The sequence below is a fragment of the Pocillopora damicornis genome, chromosome 6 (assembly GCF_964200805.1).
Source record: "Pocillopora damicornis chromosome 6, jaPocDami1.2, whole genome shotgun sequence".
In the NCBI taxonomy this organism is placed as follows: domain Eukaryota; kingdom Metazoa; phylum Cnidaria; class Anthozoa; order Scleractinia; family Pocilloporidae; genus Pocillopora; species Pocillopora damicornis.
Window position 1 is genome coordinate 24,763,048 of NC_142675.1, and position 20,694 is coordinate 24,783,741.

The following is a 20,694-nucleotide window of genomic DNA, read 5'->3' on the forward strand; positions in this document are numbered from 1 at the left end:
ACCTTAACTTGGTAAAATGTTTAAGACCTTAATGGAGATCAGTGACCGGCCTGGGCGCGAATAAGGTATGTTTGATATATGATGCTCATACGTCTACAAGTCCCTCGAAGAGGAGAACGAGTTCACCGCTCTTTGCCTATCAACTCCTGAGTTACGACAGTTTGTGCGATGAGATAAAACGTATGAAAAAAGATAGTTACTGCAGTGTCTATGTATTTAGCATCTCTGTTCAAATTGTCGCCTCTGCAAATGTATCAACAAATAGAGTAAACAGATGGAAAATCAGGAAAAGTACCGCCCACTACTCTATTATTTGTTTACAGTCACGCAGGATTTTAGCTACCTCATATCTGAACCTGAACTTGGGAGATCAAGGCTAAGAATTATAGCGCCTCAAGCCACTTGGCCTCAGGCACGTCACCAACGCCTTTGAAAAACGTGAATAAACCTGTTTGGATAAAGTCTTATCCAGATCTGTTTCATGATCGTGTTCACAGCAGCATAACCTGCGAGATTCAGACTGCAAACATTTTAATTGATACATGCATGTTCTAGCCATTGATGATGATGAAGAAGGTTTATTAAAAGTATTCAAAAATAGCACCCAAGTGGTGAAATACATGTGAATTTACAAGCATACTTCAAATATTTAAAAAATACGAAAATCTTACATTTGACTTCAAAATTAAGAGTCTAAAGGGACTGGGAATTACAAGAGTCAGTAGTTATATACCAATGAAAAAACGCTTAGGTTTGCTTGACTACAAGGACTGGGCGTTAGACGCCATTGTTGGAAAGAAAGATTTTTTAAATCTTTCGGTCCGGCATTTAAAGAGTGATACATGGTTTTTGTTGCGCAACTCATAAACGTGGCAATCGGCGCGCTTTGGTGGAATAAGGTGGTACAGCCGTGACCCAGGCACACAGATACCGTCCCAAACTTTCTTGCAGAGTTCGTCTCTTCTCACATTTAAGCGAGTGGAGTTTGCAGCCACAATGGCGTCTTTGTAGCTCAGCGCCGGAAATAATATACGCAGAGCTCTTTTCTGAACTCTTTCGATCATGTCCTTGAGGTAAATTGGTAGGCTAGTAGACCAAGTGACGCAGGCGTATTCGAGGACCGATCGTACCAAGGCATAAAATATGTTAATAAGGTCTTCGGGTGGAATTCCGGACCGCTTGAGCACTCTTAAGATGTAAAGACGTTTTGAGGCTTTGGAGACAATCTCACGCACGTGCTCATTCCACCCAAGAGTGTCGCTGATAGTGACTCCAAGGACCTTGTGTGAGGAGACCCGTTCTAAGGGACGTCCATTGACGCACAAAGGGCCAAGATCTGGCCGTGTTTTAAGCGAACAAATCACAAGTTCCTTGCACTTCTTTGGGTTGAGGTTCATATTATTGCGCGACGACCACTGTGCAATGGCGTCAAGATCTTTCTGAAGGGACGATATACCGCCTGATGGGATGACCTCGGATATTGTTAGGTCATCTACATATTTCCAGTGGCTCGATAGTAATGGAGTTTCAATCGCGAGATCGTTAATCATCAGGAGGAACAGGATGGGGCCAAGCTTAGTGCCCTGCGGGACTCCAGCGTGCACGGGCAACCAAGGAGATACAATGAACTAGGAGAAGTAATTATTACTAGGAGAAGTAATTATAATGGTTCCTGACATGACATATATTCTAATCTAACAGGGCTAAATGCTTACCCTCTCCTACTCTCTTCGACCCTTCATTATTCTCTGAAAAAATCCAGCGGTTGTAAGGTAGATTTAAAAGTTGTAAAGTTATTCAGATGCCGTTTTAGGGTTCGGACGCGTTGGCGAAATATTCGTGCAACAGATCTCTGCAGCATACCTAAACCTGCTTCGAGCGTATTGTTTCAAAAACAAGTCACTATGAAATAGTTTTAGACACGACTTTTGACAATTCTTTTTTCGCAGGATCAAGTATCTGTGCGATAATTTTCCATGTCAAACAACGTGATTTATCCCCGCCACATGTTCCTCAGACTAATCCCGCGGTCCTAGCAACTTACGACCCCTCAACAGGTCATAAATTTCCAATTTCGACATCCAGAATAAATCAATAATGGATGTCATTCATCACATCATGCATGTCATTTTACGAGCGCGGGTAAAACCGTCTCTTCCTGCCATTTAGCTTTAGAAACAACTGATCTTTCGCCTTTATTAAACTAAATACCACTTGTGATTTGACTAAATTATTACAAAGAGCCATTACAGTGCGCGAAAATGCGTCGTTCTAGATTAGCATGATAAAGCGCCATACGTGAATCAAGTATGGCCAAACCGGGACATAATTATCATAAATTAAAATTATTTAATTACTCAAAGCAATCCAAAGAGAATGATTCAAACAAATTTTCAGCATATTTGTCGAGCTAATGTCACACAAAGGCGAGAAATATGTACTGCGAATGCAACAGATTACTATGGTTTGATAATGGTTTAGCACTTTCATGAAGAGTACTTCAAAACAGGGCGCGTTTCCAGTGGAGTTATTCCCTAGAGTGGTGAAAATGACAGATTCATGGTAAGTTACACGACTGCAAGCAAGAGTAAAGTTACATAAGGGGAAACGGGAAGCCAAATTTTGGGACTCGAAAGTATGAATGTTCTAACCAACAATTTTTTTATGATAATACTGAGAAAATGTTTTACGTTCATTGCTGCTTAAAGTTTTCATTAGACTGAATGGTCAGTGCATTTGCATCTATTAGCCAGTTCCCTGTTGCACCGGATATAAATAATAACACAACTTATCAAGTTCAGGCGAATCTACTTCAGAAACTGTTTGATATTAATTCCAAAAGTTATCACGCATTTCCGCCATATCGTCATATACTGACTTTACATTCATCCAAAGAGTCAGCTATGTTTGATAATAGTAGAATACCTCATGGGAAAGACACTTGCCTTCTTTCCACATAGGTTATCCAGGTTCGTGCATTGTAAAGGACTCCCCATATACAGTAAATATGCGAAAAGTTTCTGATAATGTGATGTAGTTTAGCAGCGTAGTGTCAAAAACGTTGACCTAATTGACGATATCTTGAGAGTAACTTTAATATTCACATTCGTCTCTCTTCACTCGAATCTAATTTTGCCCTCCTCCGATCTCTCTCTGATTCAGGAATAACCGTCAGCCCATTAAACCATAATTTGCCAGAAATATAATGAAAAATGCCCGTGGATAAATTTTGGGAAGTATAGGCAGTATTGAGGGAAATATTTATGGCCGAATGAAACGGGACTTTTCTTGTTAAGGAAAAGTGGAACCTCAATCTAGAGATACTCTCGCAACTTTCCCTACGGATATTGCTGGCACCGTCCCCTTAATAAAGGTGTCCTCCTTACAGTCAGAATGAAAAATATTCCATGCATATCTTTTGAGTAGATTTGTTTCGTTAGTATCATAGAGAAAAGTTTTACACCTTTCATCTGGATCGATCTTGGCCCTTACCTAGCTGGACAGAACTACAGCTTCTGGTTATTTACAAAAGACTTTTGAACTTGAATCATATAAACTGCAGCTTACACTGCCACTTCCTCCCTTTCCTTCTCTTGTACTGATCAAGCCATATTTATTCCGAAAAGTTAGCACAGAGTTGGTCAGTTACGACTCTACTCGAATACGATATCTCCACTTCAGACTTCTATCGTCTGTTACCGCTGCATAACAGCATCGTGAACTATTACTTCATAATTGACTTATAGCATATTCTATTTCCAAGTTCAAATTTCTTTTCTCGTTTTGTTTTTGCCAGTGAAGTGTGTAAACATGTCAGTCATACCTCCAACGGTTGTCTCCGGGCCATGCATGTAATTATTCCAACATCAAAATTTTTAGTTCCAGTCGTCTATCTCTCGCGGACGAGCGATCTTTTATGAAACTGAGAACGCTGATCTCATGATAAGAAATATCTATAAACAATATCTGATTGATTTTATGTGCTACGTTTCCACTCCATTACTTCAGACCGCCATTCATCTTTTGCTCAATCACCTCTTAATTATGAAAAGGGATCGAGTGGTAGTCATCACCGACTGCTGCGGCTACCGCCAAAGACCCATTCAGCGGCAGTCAAGCGGCAGAAAAATGAACCAACAATAGTGATTATCCGTAAATTTTATGCCAAAGAGCTGGACATGTACGTAAGACACTAATATATTCTGTGTTTAAGATCCTGTATGAAATAAATGAGCTTGATCGTCAGATCGATGGTACGCGAACAGTGACTCAGATGAAGGCCAACCGTCCAATATGTTTTCACCTTTCTTAGGTAAGAATGCAAGAATATTAGCGCCATTGCTCAATAAACGCTCCTGCTCGATGACTCATGCGCGTTTTCTCATGTGTAGAGTACGCTAGTTCTTTCATGAACTCGTTTTTATAGTCTGGATGTTTGGTTACCGCCTGACATTCTTCTTCATTTGCCTATACAGTTCCGAATCTTGCAAGTCGATCGATGTTTTTAGTCATTTGCTTTTTCTAGGCGCTAGGCGAAACAATCGTCATCATTGACAAAAGAATTCAGTTAAATTCACGCACGTTCTCCATGTTTAAGGATAAGGTCATGTTCGTTATTGTCATCAGTACCGCAATTGCGCTTTTCATATGCGCTTGATTCGCTCTGGGCCTTTGTTAAAAAGGGTCACTATATTATCACCTATTGTACACGCTAAGCAAATTAACCATCCAAAGTTGTTGGATACAGTTAAATACGAAAGACTAGTCATACTTAACATATCTGGAGGAAATTATCGAAAATTAGTGAGTGCGAAGTCGCGCGATTCTCTTATTTTATTATTTTTATTGTTTTTTTGTTGCGAATGTTACAATCGATTCACCATCCATGAGAAAACATAGGTCTTTTTGAGTCTCCGACAAAGTTTGAAACCTTTAAAACTAACTAATTAAGAGCTTTGCTTAAATTTTGGAAACGTTTATCATAAGTGTAAACCTTAATCTGTTCCACAATTACAAACTTCCCGCCAAATTTTCCCGCCACACAAGTTAATATATTACCATAGTGTGCAGCTGCACTTCCGCTATGTACCATATTTGGTAGTCAATTCGTAGTAACTTTCCATATTTGTCACATTTGTCAAAGTCCTTTAAACGGAAGTAAACCTGCCCAGGTGAAGGCGCGAAATGTTTTGCGGTGGCACAGTATGGTAAATTAAATGCAAGAGTATTGGCGCTCGTTTCAGATTTTCCCCTAATTTTTGGCGGTACAATGTGTATACTGCCTAGATACAATATCCTGACAGACAACAGGTGGGTAGAATTATATACTTTGGTCGTTAAACTCGAACGGCATCTGGTGTTTACACTACAAGAGCTCGAGTTGAGAGTTCTGTTAGTTCCGAAAGCAATTTTACTCGTTTGTATCCAAACCCACCACCTTAAAACTCTCTTAGCGAGGATTTTTGACACTTGACTCTATATTATTTTATTTTAATTAAATTTTTCTCTTCGTTTCTAGACAAGGTTTTTATCTGTAAACATTTTCTCTGTGGTAATATATTCGTTGCAGTTCAGCTGGGTTTATTGTGGCCCATTGAACCATGTAACTAGCCAATTTCCCAAAACGTCTTGTACACAAAAGCAAAGTGAATCTAGAGGTAACTCTGTGGTTTTTTGTTCTCCGTTATAGCTGTATACGAGCTCCCTAAGTTGTCCTTCAATTTTATATAGATAAAATCTTTCACGATGAGCTCGAGTCAAATATATTTTAACCAAAATTTCGATAGTTTGAGGTCGTTTGCCAGCCCCGAAAATAATTTAATTAGCGTAGTTGTCGAAATGTGATGTTCACCTAAGCCTAATAAACCACCATAACTGTAACTTCTGGAAGAGAAATGCATTATACAATAAAAATTTATTCAGTTTACAATCAATTCCGTCTGTCTCTAATTCACCAATGTATTATCAATTTTAAGCATTTTTACCATTTTTATGTCGCATGATAGGTTGTTTAATTATGTTACATATTTATTTAGTTAGTTATCATTTATGTTTTGATTTTAATAATTTTTTTTATTTGAGTGTCTCCTGTGTTAAGCTGTGTAAAACTTAATTGAAAAGTGCTTGAGGCCTCGAAGATTCTTTGTCTCTGTTTTTAATTGCCATCTGATGGTTTACATCTTTCTTTCTTTCCCCCCTCTGCTTTTTCTTAAGAATAGTAGAATTTTCTGTATTCAGATTAACAAATATAACAGGAACAAACCAACACCATAAAATTGTGGAAATTTTCATGGTCATGCATCTGCACATTTCTTTCAAGCGGGAAGAAAAAGCAGACTAATCTTTAATCATAACCATTACAATTTCCTCAAATATGATTGGTGCATTAGCTGCTTTATTTTTCACTAATCATTCTGTAGAACTACAACCAGACAGTGGGCTGTAATTAGACAGTTGAAGTAGTCAATCATACTAAGTCTACTCAGCCTAATCCACCAATCACAGAATTAAACACAATAACCATAGCAAAAGCCGCTTATCCTACAAAAAATTTAGGAATTTCCAAAATGGAGAAATTTTTTTTCAATTTAGACATTGTCTCAACCAGAGATATTAGACATAAATGTATTAATTGTTTTCAGAAATTGAAATGGTTATGATTAATTGGTAATAGGACTTCTTGTTGTCCAATTCTGTCTTCAATCATACTTGTGATTAACAAATTGGACTCCCACTTTGTGGTCATCCAATTTTGTTTGTCACTGGTATGATTACAGAGCAAATTGGACTCCACTCAGTCCTATTATGATTACTAATCAGAACTATAGCAAAACTATCAAATGTAATTAATTATCACCAGCCCGATTTTAACACTAATAGGACAGGGTAGGCACCATGCCTCTGTGACTATTAAGTAAGTGTCTATCGTGCACGCTGTAGTTACACATTTCCCTGAGTTAACTGTTTTTTTTTTTTTTTTTTTTTTAAGAAAACATTTAACAGATGTCTAGTTTCTTTTTCAACTTTTGTTTTGGTTTAGATTAATTGGTAACAAGACAGTGTGTTCAATTCTGTCTGTAATCATACGCATAATTAACAAATCAGTCTCCCACTTTATGGTTGTTCTCTTTTGTTAATAACTTGTATGATTGCAGACTGAATTGGGCTCCACTCAGTCCCATTAATGTTATAAATCACGGTGAATGTCAAATAAACAACACTTTTGTTTTTTAATCTGAAAACTGAAACTGGAAAAGAAAAAAGGAAATTAAAAGTAATGAAAAACTGCACATGTAGTCTTGAAAATGATGAAGTAAACACCAAATTTAAAGTTTAATTATTTGTAAATAATGCCTTTTTGAAAATTTATGTATTCACACAAAATTTCTACTCTTAATACATGTATTTTCACTCAATGATATGCAACATCAATGAGTAACTTGACTTTATTTTGTTACAGATGACATTTCACTAAGCCAGAGATTCAAATCCTTGCAAATGGAGGCTAAGGAATGGTTTGATAAGTTTTGCCAACAAGTAGAATTGGAAGAAAAATGCAAAGAGAAGGCTTGGAACATTTGGGAGTCTGTGTCCTCAAAAATAAAAGAAAAATCTGAGGTATATGAAAATTTAAAGGCTCATTTGCTTTTTAGTTTATTCAAAGAAGCAAATTTTAATTTGCATCAAGATTGTGGTATAAATAATGATTTCAGATTCTGTGTTTTCTTGCCTTCTTCAATGTGGATGTTTCAAGCTCTTCCTCCATTATGAGTTTGAAATAGGCATTTCCACACCAAGATAAATAAATGGAAAAATTTTGACTATTTCTATGAAATCAGATTTGTTAATTCTGTTAATATTATAAGACTAGAATTTAAAAACCAGTCCTAGACTTATCAAAGCCTCAAAGTAATCCTTTAACTCTGGAATCAGTTTCAACTAGAATGCTGCAACTTCATGTTGAGCCTTTAATTAAATGTGGCAATTAAATCATACTTTGTTTCCCTTGCAGAATACTTTAATTCCATGGTTTATATGTGCCATATATGCTACGAATTGCAACATGAGGTTAGTATGCCGCTGACATGTATAAGAGTAGCTGTGAAATGAAAACCACCCAAAATGAAAGAGTTACCCATACAACCCTTTTTTCTGATATTTAGATTTAATAGTGTTCAAGATTCAGGTGCTACTAAAACTACCTGTTCATTGAGCAAGCTATTGAAGGAAGCTAAAATAAGGTAAGGCAAAACTGGTATAGACTGAATGAACTTTTTGTGGGCTCTTCTTTCTTTTATAATGATTTATCATTTATGGCTATACTCTTTTGAGGTGATAGCATCATACGGTTATAGACAGAAAGATGTTTTATACTAGTGAGGTTCATACTTAAAGTTGGTGCAATGATATTTTCTTTCTGGCAGCATGGTGGAATTCTTCCAGAAGATGAAAAAGTTCAGTTTAGTTTGGGAAGTTGGTTCCCCCATTACAGATCACCTTACTGAAGTAAAGAAAACATTTTGTATATCTGCTGCTCTGTTCCACAAGTTTCAAAGGTACGTAACTTATTTATAAACTTATTTATAACAATTTATAACAATTTTTCCCTTATCGAGAAGGACAATATTTGATACAAATTTAGCTCTTCTTTTTTTGCATGATGCCTATTACGCTAAGTGCAATGTATAACTTACATCAGTAAAATTCTTCCCCCATTGGTTCCATGGAATCATAAAACAAGCCTTGATTGTCCCATATGATACTTGTGATCCCATGTAACATCCTAAAACTTAACTTACAATTATGGTGTTGCAAATAAATTTCCTAATGACTGTAGTTATGGTGTCTAAGGCTGATGTTGATAATTTAACATTATGTAATATTTTCCTTGTTGCAGAGTAATGCCTGTGATTTTTAAAGGTTGTCAAGACTTATGTGACAGGTATTAATGAATTTTCCTTTTTTGGTAATTTTGTCATCATTTATATTGCAACTTCTGGCATAACATGTTATAGCTGCTATGGTGCCTCTCCCCATGAGAGGCACCATAAAAGGTAACAGGTATAGACCTCTTTACTAAATGGCAAACATAGTTCCTTTTCTTTTGTTTTCATGTTAATCAGCCTTCTTACCCTTGTCAGTATCAGTAAAAATAATGGAATTTTTGCTGAAAAACAAAAGCAAGAACTCTGAATTGTATGCAATTTAAGGAATGACAAAGAGGCCCAAACATTATACAAGAAGTCTTTGCAGGTTTTATAGAACAGAGGAAGCTACAACAGAAATGAGATGGTGTGGTGTATTTTAACGAATTTTGAGTTGACTGATTTTATTTTGACAGTGAAGAGAGAATGGAAACATTAAAAAAAACATGCTGGCTTTTATATCTAGTCTACAAAGGTACAATTTTTTTTTGTCATAATCTACATCTGCTTTTATTATTAGTAGTTTGATTGAATGTAATCAATTTAACTGGACTTGATGTATTAATTTATATATGTACCCATTTGCTTTAAAACCCTCTTTACATTGCACACCCTGAAATGGTCAGCTCAAACTGGGTTTCTGCATTCTCCTGTTTGTATTTTCTGTAGGCTGGAATTCTAACCAGGTGAAAGAATTAATGACTGCATTCAATCTCTTGTTGTGCTGTGTGAATCATGTACACAGTAGATTTGCCCAACAGCTGCAGACAGGTGAAGGTAAAGTATTTACTTAATTCAAAGTGGAGGATTCCAACTCTTGATTAATTTTAATCAGGAGTGATTTTGATATGCATACTTTATTTTCCAATTATCCACACCATTATATATCAATACTGACACTGTTCCTCATTGTTGACATGTTCAGTTCTCTCTGGGACAAATATCCAGGAAAGTGTGGTAAGTCAACAATTTTTACTTAAAGTGAAATTAGAATCATGTTTCTGCTGTGTAGGTCCTTGAAGTACTGTAAAAAAAATCACTCACTCAAACTCTGTAAGCCAAGCTTCCCACTGATGTGAACTGAAAGCTATAAGTTTAATTCATGACTCAGGCTTGGAGAGCATATGATCTGGTCTATCAGCTGGCTCAAACTCCCTGTGTCTTAAACTGATTTGTATTTTCCAGCAGGGTTGTCCCATACATTTGTCATACTTAAATCTTTAAAGTAAATATGTTTATGCTTGTAATTTTCTGTGTGATAATCAAATTCTTGGATTCTCTTGAATTTAGCATGATGGAATCCTTCCCAATCTATGTGAGGAATTGAGTGTACCTCTTTCAAATGTATGTATAAAAAGATATAATTTGTAGTTGAAGGAAATTATACATTTCATCTTGTTTCTGTTTGTCAGAATGCAGCATTAAGAAATGAAAATGTCAGTGGTTTACATCATGGAATTTAATCAGCACAATTCACTGACTTCTGCTTCTGTTAGCAAGTAAAATCTCTTTTTGTGCTGTTTCTTTTTTAGGTCGCATTAATCTACTCACAACACTTTAAACCATTTTTGGAGAAGTTAATTGAGGTACAAGTAACTTTGTTGATTACATGTATCATTTATTAACAAAGTAATGTCACAAAACTGTTATCATGAACAAACTTGCTGCACAAGTTCTTGTTGAGCAAGAGCTCAAACAACATTAATTCCCTGTACTGTACATCAACACTGAACAAACTTTGCCTTAACTGTTTAATCACATTTTGTTCATATGAATGATTTTCTTCCCTTTCTGCTTTGTTACTTTCCACAGCAAAATGCAAGAAACTTGTTGAAAGTAAGTAATAGAGTCAAGAGAGCTTGGATTGGTCATGTTGTTGCTAATCCAATTTGTTAAATCATGATATGTTTATTAACAACTCTGGTATTGACCCTCTAACCCCTAAGAGTGACTAGCATCTAATTATCCTTACAATATCACCACTGAATCACACTTTGATGTCATGAGAATAGATGAAATAATCACCAACTAAAGAAACTCTTGATTGTTAGACAAATTTGCCGTAGTTAATTTACAGAGAACAGTATGGAGAATGTGGATACTGATGTTAGGCTGTAAAGGGTTAAGATTGACTTATAAAGAGGTGCTAGACAGTGAGAGGCCACCTCAGCTTAAATTTACTGTGTTGTTCAAATAAACACACTCCAAAATATATTAAAAGTAATGATTTTATAATGATATAGATTTAAAAGTGATCACACCGGTGGTGTTCTGTAAATTATCTAATTTTGACAATCTCTGTCTGCAGATTGGTGATTTAAATTCCATCTACGAAGAAGTCTGTGCAAGATCTGGAGATGTTGATGAGAGAGACTTCTTTGACAAAAATGGCTATTTGTGGATTCCTTTCAATGAAGAACCCAGTGAAGTGGGACATAGCAGGTACAAAAGATCTCATATTTACCCAACTAGTAATTTTTTTTTTACAAAATGTGAGACTAGTGGTATTTGATTTATTCAATTTAGTGCTGGAACTATTAGTGGTGGAACTACCAATACTGCAATCCATGATGAATTTCAACCTGTTTTGGTAACCCTAACAGCTGATTTAGAATCAAGGTATGGTACATATGTACATCTTCAGCTCTAACTCTTTTTCTTGTTCTTCCTCTGATTTGGGGATATGTATGGATATTTCCTTCAGAGGGAACATAATCAGTGATCAAAATTATAACTAAGTCATAATACCTTCTTCTCTGCTTGGTTTCTTTTTCCGTGTACAGTAGAACGTCCTACCCACCAAGCTCATCATCATTTACTGATTTAAGAGCTACACTTGAAGAAAGAAGGTACTATATTTCCAAATGGAATATGTAAATCAATTATACAATTCACAGTGAGGTCTTTTAAAATTTTATGTTATGCAAATTAACAAGAATATGTACCCTTTTAAGATAACATAACCTTTGTTCTTTACTGTCACATTGTCATTCCATTGAGTGCCAAATACTGTATAGAGGATAAAATAAGCAATTCACTCTTATACTTATAACTCAGCAATACATGTACATAACACAATCTTATTTTTGGAGAGGTGGAGTAACACAGTCCACTTGCACACTCAAGCTACTGATCACAACAGCAAAGTATAAATATACTCAGTCTGGTTAGACAACATTCAAAGTATCATTTGGAGTATGAAATGACATAATGCAGCTCTCCACACGTACTGATTGCAGGAAGTCGTATTTGATAAATTATATATTTTGTGTTTAGCCATTTGCCAGGTCAAGAACTGATAAGGTTTTGGGAAGTAAGTATTTGTAAACAACATACCAGTATAATGTATTGCATTAAAAATGTATAATAGGAGCTTGAGGCTGAGGTAGAGAAATCCTGCTAACAGAATCATTGAAGATTCCATTCCAGATCCTTGTCACTCTTAAATGCCAGCCTTAAGCTTTTGTATGGGATAATTTTATACTTACTTTGGCTTGAAATCCAACGCTAGAGCCAAATTAATTTAAAACATATTGGCATCAATACTGAATTCTAAAAATTAAAAAGATGAAAATCATAGTCCTTATCTCAATATTTGTTCATTAGCCTGAGAAAAGTCTTACTTCAGTCAAACATGAAGTTACAAATATTGGTATCATAGGTCATAAGTTTATGTTTCAAGTCTCTTCACTCAGCAAGGAATTTTTTCATGTGGGATTTAATATGTAAATGACTTATTTTTTCCTTTTAGTCTTGCGGAAGAAATCCTAGAAATCTCATACAATCCAAATTAACAGGTGAGAAGTGACTTTTTTTTTTACTTTGAATTATTTAGAATATACGTAAGAAATAAATAAACATTATAATTCTCTTTTACTATTGGATAGGATCTGACAAGTATTTGATGATTACATTTGTTGGTTGACTTAATTAAAATTTTTAGCTGTTCAGGACAGTTTCCTGAAAGGATTTGATGACACTGCAGTTTGTGAAGGGGACTATAATATTTCAATTCAGGTAATTTGCTTTTATATGGTTATTGACTATATCGTTTTAACCATTTCACTCCCAAGATCTCGTTTGGTAATTCTCTTTACTGTCTGCCGTACAGTTCTAATAATGTTTGTTCTGAGAAGTTGGTATTAAATCACCATCTGGATCAACTGATGTTTTCTTTGTTCTCATCACTTGTCTGTATGATAGAAGAGATTAATTTTGATATCTTTTTTCTTTGATGACTGGACTCAAAATTAACCTTTTCTAAAATCTGTTTTAATGTAATATCTTTTGTGTTTGTTGCAGATTTTTGTCCTGGCAAAGAAACTTTATTATAGAGTTATGGAGGCTATGCTGTTGGCAGTGAGTTAATTTCTTTTTCGCACTTGTTAGCCACAACAACATCTGTTTAACTTGCAGTTAAACTTATTTTATCTTATTTCATACTGTATACTTCATACACAGGAAGGTCTTCCACATATTCCTTAATAGAAAGAAAGCTATGCTTACTGCAACTTAGAGAAAAAGTGAAGCAAGCCACAAATTATTTTTTAACAAGAATTATTTCTTTGTCTTTCAGGAAGAGAAAAGATTATCTAATAGTGATTTCAGGTAGTTACTGTCTCCATGATTTGTCCTTTACAACTATAAAGATGTTTTTTAACAGGAATTTTACATTTTTGGAAAAAGGTGGAATGCATTGTATTTTCTGAATCAATCACTAATTGTTTGTTTTCATGTTGTCAGTGCTCTACTGAATAGTGAAACATTCCATGTTTCTCTTTTGGCCTGTTCCCTTGAAGTTGTTATGGCTGACAAAGGATTGTCATGTATGTAATACTTTTATTGGATTGTTCCTTTATCATATGTTATGTAAGAACTTCAATCACCCAACATTTACTTCAAACCACCTGCATCCATTGGATAATGTTATCATCCAGGGTTAGATATCCCTTGGATGTCTGTCAGAGTAGTGCTCAGTACTTCTCATTTCTGATACAATAATTTCCAGGGCCAACTCTAGCATTTCCTTGGATTCTTGGCATTCTGAAGCTGGAGGTAATACACTGAAGTTAATGTTATTCAGCATCTACAGTTTGTGTCAACATTTTTGTCTCCTCAATCTGTTATGGAAATAGTATCAACTGATTCAAAGTTGTGAATTAACCCTTTCACTTCCGAGAGTAATCAAAATATAATTTTTGTCCTTAAAATATTTTCAAGACAGTGAGACAGGTGATGAGAAAACAAGAAAAACATCAACTGGATGATATTGTTAACACTAAATTTTCAGAGCTTAAATACTTTGCAATATGTGACAGACAAAGTGAAAAATTGATGCTTGAAACTTAGAAGTGAAAGAGTTTGATCTAAAGTGGTATTTTGTTTTCTCTGCATCACCAATAATGATTGAAATGCAAAACTTAAGTAGCTGTATTTTGAACCTCAGAGTTTACATGTTATTGATTGTGAAAGTTCTTTTGCATTTTAGGCATTTGATTTTTTCAAAGTCACTGAAAGTTTCATTCTTCATGAGCCACTTCTTAGTAGCAGTTTAATTAAGGTAAAGAATGTACCAATGACCTACATGGTGTTTGAAACTTTTGGCAGAAACTGGAAAATTATTTTGATCATCAGTAATTAAGCAATAATGCTAACTTGTTTTTTATTTTGTTTTGTTTTACTTTCTTTCTGTCAGCATGTAAATCGAATAGAGGAACAAGTGTTGGAGAATTTGGCATGGAAAACGGTGAGTGCAGATCAGCAATTATTTAGAGGGCCTCCCCCTTAGCAAACCTTCAAGGGACTTGAGATACCAAAAACTTCGTTACAAGGATAATACTGTTTATTGTCCTGTTGTCTTGAGCAATCGTATTTCACTGTTGTTACTGACTCTCTTTTCCAGGGTTCACCTCTATTAAAAGCAATGGAAACCTATCATCCACACTCTGACCCAGCAACAGTGTAAGTATTTGTGAAAGGATGCTGCCACTTAGCTATAAAAGCGCTTCAAAGGGATAACCGGAAACCTATATTTGGCAGACCAAATTTCTATTATTGACGAGGAAGAGCGCGAAACCACTATATCTGTAGTGATTTGTTTGTTGGACATAATTTTTCATTCTTATCAGTTAACTTTGTTTGTCTTAGAGGCTCTGTTCAGCAGCAAAAGAAGTCGCAGTCTCTAAATTTGTTTTTGAGGAGAGGTTAGTGCTAAGATTTTTCTGGCCTTTCACTCAAAGTTGTGAGAGTTTTTACAATCTTGTCATACTTTTGATACTCAGTCAGGGGAAAAGGTAATGTTACAGTATATAACTCAAACGACAGTGTTTTCATGTAACACGTGTGTTAACAGGCCAACTTGCGAAGAACTTTTTCAAAATGTAACCTACGCTTTTTTTATTATTATTTTTTTAATGTCTGCAGTAAACCAGTTGTCCTACCATCGTTTAACAACGCTTTGTGATAAACTTGAAGTCAGTGACACGCTGGTAAGTATGGCATGTGCAGTATTGTGGTCCTGACCATAATGGCCTCTCGAACCTAGAACTAAAACAGGCGCTAAATTGAGCGCGAAGGTTTCAGTCAGGGTGTGTGCGTGGATCTCAATTTATGATATGAAAACCTTAAAGTCTAACCCATTTTTTTACCATGTTTTACAAGAATTTCAATTAATCTCTCCAGACGTAAACGAACCACGTAAACGTTAATTGTGTTATTCTTCTCCAAGATTGAAACAACATCATAAACACTTTACATCTTGACAGGTTCTACTAATGGAAACAATTTGAAAAATTAGATTAAGTTTCTCGAAATTAGTTTTAATTAAAAAAGAAAAAAAAAAAACGAAAAAAAAAGTTGTCGTCAAGAATAGTTAATGCCACAGTGCCGGCTTTTCTACAACCCTCAGTTACACCTAAATAATAAAAGCTGTTTTCTCTCTCAAGAAAGGCCTCTAAACCAGTAGTATATCTTTGTTCAGACGTGCTTAAAATTCTCATGTCAGGTCAGTCACATGTGGACGTGCTTGGAACATTCACTGAGATTGCATTGGCAGTTGATGGTTGACCGTCACTTGGACCAGGTTCATGTACAAAGCGTTGCATTTATGTTGGCTTCATCCTTTCACTCTCAGGAGACACCCAAAAGAACATTCTCCTTAAATTTTCAACTAGAGTATATCGTTTGATGTAACATTAAGCGTAAATTATGGGAATTGTATGGCAGGCAGCACGGAAAATTGATATAAATATTGAATGAGAGAGAGTATTAAAGACACTTCGATACTCCAGAGCTTTCACTTATCTGATCTGATTCTGAGCAGCCCGCGCCAGCCAGCGGCCGCTCGTGCGAAGGACCTTTCTTGTCCGATTTCTCGCTTGCGTACTTCTAGAGCATGTCTTTCACAGAGCACCGGCTACACGGGCTATTTCACCTAAAAAATCCAAATTTAGCGGCAGTAATTTAATCTTTCACTTTCACGTTCAAAATTTGAATCATACATACACAATCAGGGATTGAGATCATTGAAATCTTTTTCATATGATTGTATTTTAAGACGATGAGAAATAATTACTTTATCTCCCCTATAGATGCTTTTGTGTGCAGTGTACGCCATTTCTAAGGTGGTCGGAAAAGAAATTCAATTTAAACAGATTGTCACCGTCTACAAAGGATTGCCATTTGCATCGGCACAGGTAAGTTTCTGAAAGGAATTTGTTTACTCAATTAACCCTCAAAGGAATTTGTTTACTCAGTTAACCCTTTAACTCCGGTGAGTGACCAAGACAGAATATTTCCTTACTGTATCAATACATTATCATGCAAACAAGTGATGAGAATAAAGAAAAATATCAACTATAGGATTACTAATCGTCCGATACCACATTCTCCCAACTAACATAACGAGAATCGTTTGGCAGACAGTAAGGAGAATTACTAATGAGATCTTGGGGGTTAAAGGGTTAAGCTCCCGCTCAGTCATCTATGCATGCGTTCGTTTATTCATTTATTTTTGTTGTCAATCTCTGACAGAAAGTGATAAAGAATGTAGAAAGTGCTGTCTTGGAAAGGAGAATTTTTCTTGAAATCAATTTTTTCCCAAGACGACTTCAGTCGATAAGTCAAAACAATTAATAAAAGTTTCATGCTTAAAACTTTACCAGTGAGTTTTCTTTGGTCACAATACTCTGGGCTTCCTTGATAGATTAGGAGCCTCGAATCATTTTACCCCGTAGTAAGCTATGAATGTGGGTACATCGTTGTAGAATAATAAGCAATTGTTCCACGAGCGCGCGTGAAGATTATAGATAGCCAACGAGGACCGTAGGGCGGAGTTGGCTATAATCATCTCATATCCAGCAAATGCGAGTAGAATAATTGTTTAATTAAAAACGCCCCAAAATATAGATCAATCTTCCTAACTTTTATTATGTAAGGACAAAAAACACTTACCATATTTTTAGAGCAAGGTTTGATGGGTCATAACCCATGATGACTAAGCCAGTTAAAACTCTTGAATCGAATCATCCGATAATCCAGCTTTAATAATAGAGAATATTGACAATTACTTGAGAATTTTAGTTACGTTGTTCTATTAATTCCACCAGGTGTACAAGGGAACCTCCGGAAGAGAACAAGAATCAATCATTGGATTCTACAACAAGGTGTACATGGTTGCAATGAAGTCCACCATTCTTCAGTTTGCACCAAACAAGGTAAGTGAACCTTTTTTTTTTCATTGTTAATGGGAGTCTGTACACGAATCAAATAACCTTATCTTGGTGTCCACAGCATGAAGTGACTAGGAGTGTTCCATTTTCTCATTGTTGGTTACTCTGCCCCCCTCCCCTTCCCAGCATCTTTTCAGTTTTTCCAGGGAGACGCATTGTGAGAGTTAGTGTCTCTCCCTTGAACTCAACACATTTATTTGGCCAGGGTTCGAACGCGGACCTTTCGATCCGGAGTTTACATTCTTTCATCATCCTACTTATCATGGGTTGCACTCTTCCTTTCGCACGATCCAACAGATGTGATATTTGGTGAATTCCATGTCCGAAAAATACTCGCGGTTTTTACTCGAACATCGTTCTTTAACATAACGTAACTTGAATAATCATGGCTTCAAGCTGATATGTAATGTGCAGTTTAACTTTAGTTTGTTGAAGAGTTCATGTATTTTTCCCGCACAGAACGTTCCTGTTTCACCTGCTCCCAAAAGCGCAGTGAGGTACATTGTAATTTTGTTCCATGTAGTCGTGCGTGTGTTCTAAGACTAATCGGTTGATACGATTTGTTAATGACACTTATGTGTTAAGATCCCCGATAAACATTCTCGGCCATTTGGTGTGCCCTTTCACCATGTATATCTTCATGTTTTTTGGCTTAAAATACTATTGTCGGTTTGTAGGGTTCCAGGGAAGAATAATTTTTATCTATCTCCTCTACGAAGCTCTCCAAGCGAAACTTTAACTCCAAAACCAAGGTAAGTAACAAATGAAAGAAATAACAAAGGAACATGACTTAATTCACTCAAGACCTTTCATTTTAGTAACAAGTGATGGGGAACTAGAAAAGCTTTCTCTCGTCTTCAATGTTGAAAATACATTTCATAGTACTTGGTTTTTCTAATTAGTTACTCGTTTATTTCGTAGGTCATCATTCAGCTTCGGGGAGTCCCCAGGGGTAAGTTTGTATGAAATTCCCACACAGTCTCCGCCCCCAATCACCCCAGATGTTATTATGGTATTTTAACGAGGCGACTCCGGAAGTGAAAGGGAACGACAAGTCCAAAGACTCGCGTGTATACGTCACCCCGGGAGTTGGGAGGTTGCGGAAGGGGGTAGGGTGGATTGTCAATGTTTCATGCCCTCTAAGGAATCGCGTTTTTTTTTTCATAATGTAGTTGTTCTATTTGTAAGACTTCTTTGTATTACTATTTACCTTTAGTCCACTGACCGTGAGAGCCTGTCAAGAATAAATGCCTCCGTACGAGCAGCGGTGCACAGTCAACCTAAGGTACCACAGAAGAGATTGCGCTTTGACGACTGTGACCAAACTGAACCAGGCCCTGTCCTCACGAACGGCCACTCGACAGAAAAGGAGACTGGGCCACATTTGCATGGAAGGAATGCTTCGAAAGAAGAGGAAGAGAAAGGGGGTGAAAGTTATTAAAAAATGGGAATATCGCCCAGGGGAAGGGTAAGGGGTACACCCAGGAATTCTTGTTGAGGCTGTGCCTCTTGGTTTTCCTCTTGGCCCTTTGAAGGACATAACCATGAAATTCCTTCAGCCTTTTTCTGACCTTGCCAAGTGAAGTGAACACAATGCTTAAGAATTTCAATTATTTATTTGCTGTAAAAGTACTTTGAGATAATGAAAAGTTTTTAACGCGCAAACTTATAGACCAGAGCGAGTTGCCTCGTTCAGGCGTCATGGCTATAGCATCCACGTATATATGTACTTCTTAACCCTTTAAATTCTCTTCGACTTCAGTGGTCAATACCGGATTTCAGGTGGGGTGGGGTGGGTTGTGGTAGCACATACCTACACGGCTATAAAGGGGAGTATCCCTTATTTATAAGGGAGGAGGTGGGGGGGAGAAGTTCGTAACAAAGTATTGCCATGTATGAAATATCGTTTCCTAATTTACGCAGGTTTAAACGTATTTGTCGTTAAATTAAGTTTCGTAGTGGTTTTTTTTCTTCTTTTTTCGCTCCCAGAGTACTATGTATAGGTATTTGAAAGAAAATATCTAGTCACTTAAGCATGCGTCTTCTCCGATGACAAGAAAATTTATGTCTATATTAGGGCGGTTTAATGCCGGAAATTCTTTTGTTGGCAAAGACAGAAAACAGGCCATGTTAGCCGGGGATGAATCCTTCAATAAGTTTTATTGTTGATTGTTCACTGGCGTGAAAACTAAACGAGGCGTTCCGTTATGTCAACAATTTCATTTCTTCGGTCTTCGGGATTCTGCTGCCAAATTAGGATATTGAAAGATTTAGCCCTGAAACATCCAGAAATTATGTTGTATTTTTTCTTGGTATTTAATCTGACTGGATTTTAATGAATTGAACTTTATAAGGATGGACCATTCTGCAAGTAGAACGTATGATGTGAAAGGGTACTGCTGCATACGTATATCAGTGCGTTGAAAATATGATCATGGACTACAGATCGCTTAATGTTCCAATTCTATTCTAATTTTGGCCCGGAATTTTTGGCAAGACCTCAAGTCACGTTTTATTTTGAGTGAGGTGAATTCACAAATTATCCAGAAAACATTTTAATTAACCCACATCTTACTTGAGTAGATTACACGTTGATTAATGTAAAAAAGATGAGCTTCATTATGGAATATCCAATGTATTTATGCATCATGGCCATTAGTCTTTTCCTGAGACTAAATTGGTCATATTCCTGTAAAAATCCTCCAATTATATATATTATTTATTATCACATCCTGTTGCAATCATATGTATCCTGTCTTGCTCATAAATAGCTTGTCCGTTAGTACGGTTGAACAGGCATGAAATCTACTTTGGCGAGGTTTATCAACTGTCCGTCACGTAACATGTACAATCGACTTTCAGGGTTAACCCCCTAACTCTCAGATATAACGTAATTTCTCCCTTTGATATCTACACGTTTTCTAGCAAACAGGTAATAAGAATACTCAAACTTACCAGGAAGAAGTTTTAAACTTGATCTTACACCAAATTCTTTGAACTAATTTACAAGGAATTGTGTAGCAGGAAGTGGAGAGAATTAA

At 36.2% G+C, this 20,694-nt stretch overlaps 1 protein-coding gene across 5 annotated transcripts; it reads left to right on the plus strand.

Moving 5' to 3' along the window:
* The first annotated feature begins 2,387 nt into the window (after positions 1–2,387).
* LOC113676241 (retinoblastoma-associated protein) lies at positions 2,388–20,383 on the plus strand. 5 transcript variants are annotated; one of them, XM_089209755.1, is made up of 35 exons: positions 5,192–5,310; positions 5,570–5,657; positions 7,460–7,617; positions 8,012–8,067; positions 8,163–8,240; positions 8,424–8,555; positions 8,897–8,941; positions 9,341–9,399; positions 9,594–9,701; positions 9,850–9,881; positions 10,215–10,268; positions 10,457–10,510; positions 10,737–10,760; positions 11,233–11,366; positions 11,451–11,543; positions 11,708–11,773; positions 12,201–12,237; positions 12,676–12,721; positions 12,868–12,941; positions 13,227–13,283; positions 13,501–13,532; positions 13,668–13,750; positions 13,933–13,979; positions 14,413–14,484; positions 14,620–14,670; positions 14,827–14,885; positions 15,072–15,127; positions 15,348–15,412; positions 15,928–16,005; positions 16,514–16,618; positions 17,531–17,638; positions 18,113–18,150; positions 18,331–18,405; positions 18,575–18,605; positions 18,870–20,383. In XM_089209755.1, the coding sequence occupies exons 3-35, from the start codon at positions 7,498–7,500 to the stop codon at positions 19,092–19,094; spliced, it is 2,394 nt and encodes a 797-aa protein (XP_089065881.1). In that variant the 5' UTR covers positions 5,192–5,310; positions 5,570–5,657; positions 7,460–7,497; the 3' UTR covers positions 19,095–20,383. The 5 variants fall into 5 exon arrangements, with proteins under 5 accessions (XP_089065880.1, XP_089065878.1, XP_089065876.1 ...); XM_089209754.1 differs by lacking the exons at positions 5,192–5,310; positions 5,570–5,657 and adding an exon at positions 2,388–2,562; XM_089209752.1 differs by lacking the exons at positions 5,192–5,310; positions 5,570–5,657 and adding an exon at positions 4,234–4,312 and having other exon boundaries at positions 11,711–11,773.
* The last annotated feature ends 311 nt before the right edge of the window (positions 20,384–20,694 follow it).